Source organism: Lipotes vexillifer, unplaced genomic scaffold (genome assembly GCF_000442215.2).
Source record: "Lipotes vexillifer unplaced genomic scaffold, Lipotes_vexillifer_v1.1 scaffold1041, whole genome shotgun sequence".
Taxonomy (NCBI): Eukaryota; Metazoa; Chordata; class Mammalia; order Artiodactyla; family Lipotidae; genus Lipotes; species Lipotes vexillifer.
The window spans coordinates 2,504,478-2,509,187 of NW_006775616.1; the positions used below are offsets into that span (position 1 = coordinate 2,504,478).

Sequence of the window (4,710 nt, forward strand, 5' to 3'; positions counted from 1 at the left end):
CACACACACACACACACATACATACACACATAAACACAGACACACACTACTTGAAAGAAAAAGTATTCCCAAACTCAGGATAAAAACACCATGGCTCCCACTTGCTATAGGGAAGACAGTCTTCAATCCAAGTTCACTATTCACTCCAGGATGGTGCAGAATGCTTTCTTCCTGAGATTTTAGCTGATCGTTACCATTGGCAGGTGAACCAGTCAGCGTGGCACTACCAGAGTAAACACAGTTGATGTTAGCCTTAATAACTGTCTCTCGTGCAGAAGTGTTTGAGGTGAGTGATGCAGATCAGGAGGCTGGCAGGTGAGGAGGTGCTGCCCTGTGCAGAGATCAGACCTGGCAGGACAGTCAGATGAATCAATCAACCTGTGTGAGTTAGGGATTTGTCTGGGTGTTTTTCCCCTTGCAGCTAAATTGAGTGTCCGGTAAACTCCAAACTCCTCTTAGCCAAGAAACAGTTGTTCCCATTCTTATCCCCAGGGCTCGTGAGTGTGAGTTGGTTTTGACAATGCTCCGGGGACAGTCAAAACACGGAGTCCTCCAGGGTCTCAGATCCAGCCTCCTCCGCATAGCTTATGACTTCAATTTCTGTTTCACTGGAACCAGTTTTCTGCAAAACAAAGCATCCTTCCTTAGATGTCTTCTAGAGAACTTTCTGAGTCTTTGAATTTCTTTACAGTTGGTTTCAAGTCAATTTTGCTTATGGAAATAGTAAATGGTCACTGAAGAAAATACGGAAAATAAGTAGGAAGAAAACCAAAAAATACCGATGAACTTAACTCCCAAGCACAGCCCACTGTTTGTCTTCAGCCCTTTTTTCTAGATAGAAAGTTACCTTTACAGTTATATGAAGAGCTTTATAAGTGGATTTCTTTCTACGTAGCATCACATCCTATTTTAAATTCCATACAGCCAGCCCTCGGTATCCACAGGCTTCACACTTTTACATAACGGACCCGAGCGTCTGCGGATGTTGGTGCCCGCCGGGTCTCTTGGAACCATGCTCCCTGCAGATGCTGAGGGATGACTGTATGTTCTTCGGCTGCCTCATTTTGAATAGTTCCATTGTATGCCATCCACAGTTGACTGTAGTCTTCCCTTAAATAGGGGTGTTATGTCCAATTTTGGCTATTATAGATAATGCTGATATTAATTACAAAATTCATGACCAAAAAAATACCTTCTGTAAGAGATTGTATTCCTTGACACCCCCCCCCCCTTTACTCATTCAGCACATCTTTTTCATTTTTTTTTTTTTTTTTTTACAACCCTTTAGACATGAGAAATCCATTCTTAGCTGACAGGTCGTACAAAAACAGGCCCCGGCCCTATTTGGCTTGTGGGTCATCGTTTTCCAACTCCTGCTCTAGACCACAGTTCACTGAGGGCCTTCCCGGACCGGGGCACGAACCCGCGTCCCCTGCATCGGCAGGTGGACTCTCAACCACTGCGCCACCAGGGAAGCCCTTTTTCATATTTTTTTAAGTGAAGTATAGTTGATTTACAGTGTTGTGCCCGTCTCTGCTGGACAGCAGTGACTCAGTTCTACACATATATATTATTTTTTTATATTATTTTCCATTATGGTTTATCACAGGATATTGAATATAGTGTCCTGTGCTATACAGTAGGACCTTGTTGTTTATCCATCCTATATACAGTAGTTTGCATCTACCACCCCCAAACTCCCAGCCCATCCCTCCCCCCACCCCGCCCTTGACAGCCACAAGTCTGTTCTCTATGTCTATGAGTCTGTTTCTGTTTTGTAGATAGGTTCATTTGTGCCATATTTTAGATTCCACATATAAGTGATATTATATGGTATTTGTCTTTCTCTTTCTGACTGACTTCACTTAACATGATAATCTCTAGTTGCATCCATGTTGCTGCCAATGGCATTATTTCATTCTTTATGGCTGACTAGTATTCCATTGTACTGTATATACGCACCACATCTTCATTATCCATTCATCTGTCAATGGACATTTAGGTTGTTTCCATGTCTTGGCTATTGTGAACAGTGCTGTTGTGAACACAGGGGTGCATGTATCTTTTTGAATTATAGTTTTGTCCAGGAGTGGGATTGCTCGATCATATGGTAGTTCTATTTTTAGTTTTCTGAGGAACCTCCATACTGTTTTCCATAGTGGCTGCACCAACTTACATTCCCACCAACAATGTAGGAATCATTCCACACTTTTGTTTTTTTGGCTGTGCTGGGTCTTAGTTGCAGCACGGGGGATCTTTCTTAGTTGCGGCACGTGGGCTCTCAGTTGCAGCATGCGTGTGGGATCTAGTTCCCTGACCAGAGATTGGACCCGGGTCCCCTGCATTGGGAGCGTGGAGTCTTAACCACTGCACCGCCAGGGAAGTCCCAGCACATTTTTTGCACTGGACACCACGTGATGCATTGAATATGCAGCGATGAACACGGCACCTGTGCTCCCTGCCTTACGTATTTTTTTTTTTTTTTTTTTTTTTTTTTCCTTGCGTTATGCGGGCCTCTCACTGTTGTGGCCTCTCCCATTTGCGGAGCACAGGCTCCGGACGCGCAGGCTCAGCGGCCATGGCTCACGGGCCCAGCCGCTCCGCGGCATGTGGGATCTTCCCGAAACGGGGCACGAACCCGCGTCTCCTGCAACGGCAGGCGGACTCTCAAGCACTGCGCCACCAGGGAAGCCCCTTACGTATTTTTAATAGGTTGTTGTCTACTTAGTCTCGGAAGGAACCCTCTCCGGTTACCAGCGTAGAAACAAAGAATGGCTGGAAACCAGTCTGTAACAAATGGAAAGCTGAGAATAAGAGTCTTTTCAGTGAGTCTTTTTTATCACTAAAAAGCTCATCCCCCTGCTTCCTCCCTCCCTCTCCTCCCACCAGAACCTGTGTCTTGAACGTTACAGAACAATTTCTAACTCAGGCCTGGACAAGCAAAAACATGCTTAACAGCCTCTCTGGGTTGGCAGCTACCCTCTGAACCCCAGGATTCTGGGTACCAACATCAAGCTTAGAGGTGTGAGCGGTGATGAAAAGCGGAGGGTTTCCTTTCCCACCAGCGGGAGGCTTCCCGGCGGTTTGCCCATAACTCTAATGGGCCCCCTCGTTGTCCTTGTAGCAAAGGCCCCAAAAGTGGGTTACACAGGCTCTGCCTTTGAAGGTACAGGCTGGGGCACTGCCTCACATGGCCCAGCTGTGGTCAGCTCTGTACTGAGGCACCTACTCCTCCAGGTGGAGGTGGTAGAACTGAGAGCAGGAGGTGACCCTTCATTTCCCCAGTTCTCCCCACTCTCCCCTCCGCCCTGCGGCCCTCCCGCCTCACCCCATCCCTCTCACTGATCTGTTTTTCCTGACCCGCTGCAATGTGAGAGGAAAGTGCGTTGTCTGGAAGAGCTTGGCAGTGATGGGTTTTGACACGAATCCTTTGCTTATTCTGAAACCAGCCTGTCTACCCCAAGAGTTGTTGTTTTGCACACATGACTTGATGGTTTGTTTGTTTGTTTGTCTTTTTTTGGCTGCATCGGGTCTTGGATGTGCGGGCTTCTCTCTAGTTTTGGCGTGTGGGTTTTCTCTTCTCTAGCTGTAGCTCACAGGCTCCAGGGCGTGTGGGCTCTGTAGTTTGCGGCACATGGGCTCTCTAGTTGAGGCGCCGACCTCAGTAGTTGTGGTGCTGGCTTAGATGCCCCGCGGCATGTGGGATCTTAGTTCCCCAACCAGGGATCAAAGCCACGTTCCCTGCACTGGAAGGCTGATTCTTTACCACTGAACCACCAGGGAAGTCCCCATGAGTTGATTTTAATTAACAACAAACCGCAAACTTACACAGTAAGCTGTTAAGCCAGTTTCTTTTACCAACCTCAGAATGTGCAAGGAAATCTTTGGGGGCTGTGAAGGGAAATGAGATACCAGCACTAAGATGTGCTATTAAGAGACTGGGACAGATGACTTGAGTCTGCTGCTTAAACCACAGGTGCTTTCCAGGCATGAGTGTGCCAGATCCAGGAGGGATCCACAGCACGAATTCACAGGAAGAGAAACAAGTTTCACAGTGGGGCACACCTTCCTTCCAGAAAAGCTACGGGTTAACAAGAGCAAGCCGGAGGTCCCCCTGATAAAGGAGACCACAAGGGTGGAACTGAGGGTAGGGGTGACTTTTGGGCCAGCCTCGATTCTCTGCTTCAGTAGGTCAGTAACTGTCATGCGCTAAATCATCCCAAACACCCGAACTGCAAACTCTAAAGAAAGGTCACCTCTTACTGCAGTGATGCATTTTGGTGAGTGAGTGATCGACCCAAACGCCCCTACAACCAGTCACCAGTTGACTCATCCTACCATGAGTAACTTTATCAGAGAGAAAATGAAATTTGTTAAGAAAATTGCTTGATGAGGGTCTGCAGTCTGCAGCCTGTGGGCTGAGTCTGGCTCATTGCCAGATTTTGTAAAGTTTTATTGTCCAGAGCCATTTGCATATTGTCTGTGGATGTTTTCCCACTACAGTGGCAGTGTGATAAAGCATTTGGCCCTTGAATGTTTACTATCTGGCTCTTTACAGAAAGTCGGCTGGCCCCTGATCTAAATAACCATTCAATTTAAGGACAGATTTAACAAGCAACCTGCAATACACTGAACATCCCAAGACCTTGCTGACAAAAATTAAAGAAAACCTACAAAAATAAGGTGAGATGTCACATTTACAGATCGGAA

The 4,710-nt window shown here is 46.7% G+C and overlaps 1 protein-coding gene across 1 annotated transcript in view; it reads right to left on the reverse strand.

Moving 5' to 3' along the window:
• Positions 1 to 535: 535 nt before the first annotated feature.
• Positions 536 to 4,710, reverse strand: part of IL5RA (interleukin 5 receptor subunit alpha) — a 51,221-nt gene continuing 47,046 nt past the window's right edge. The window contains exon 11 of the mRNA XM_007450040.1: positions 536 to 622. Within this exon, the coding sequence (XP_007450102.1) occupies positions 536 to 622 (87 nt within the window). The remainder of the gene's footprint in view (positions 623 to 4,710) is intronic.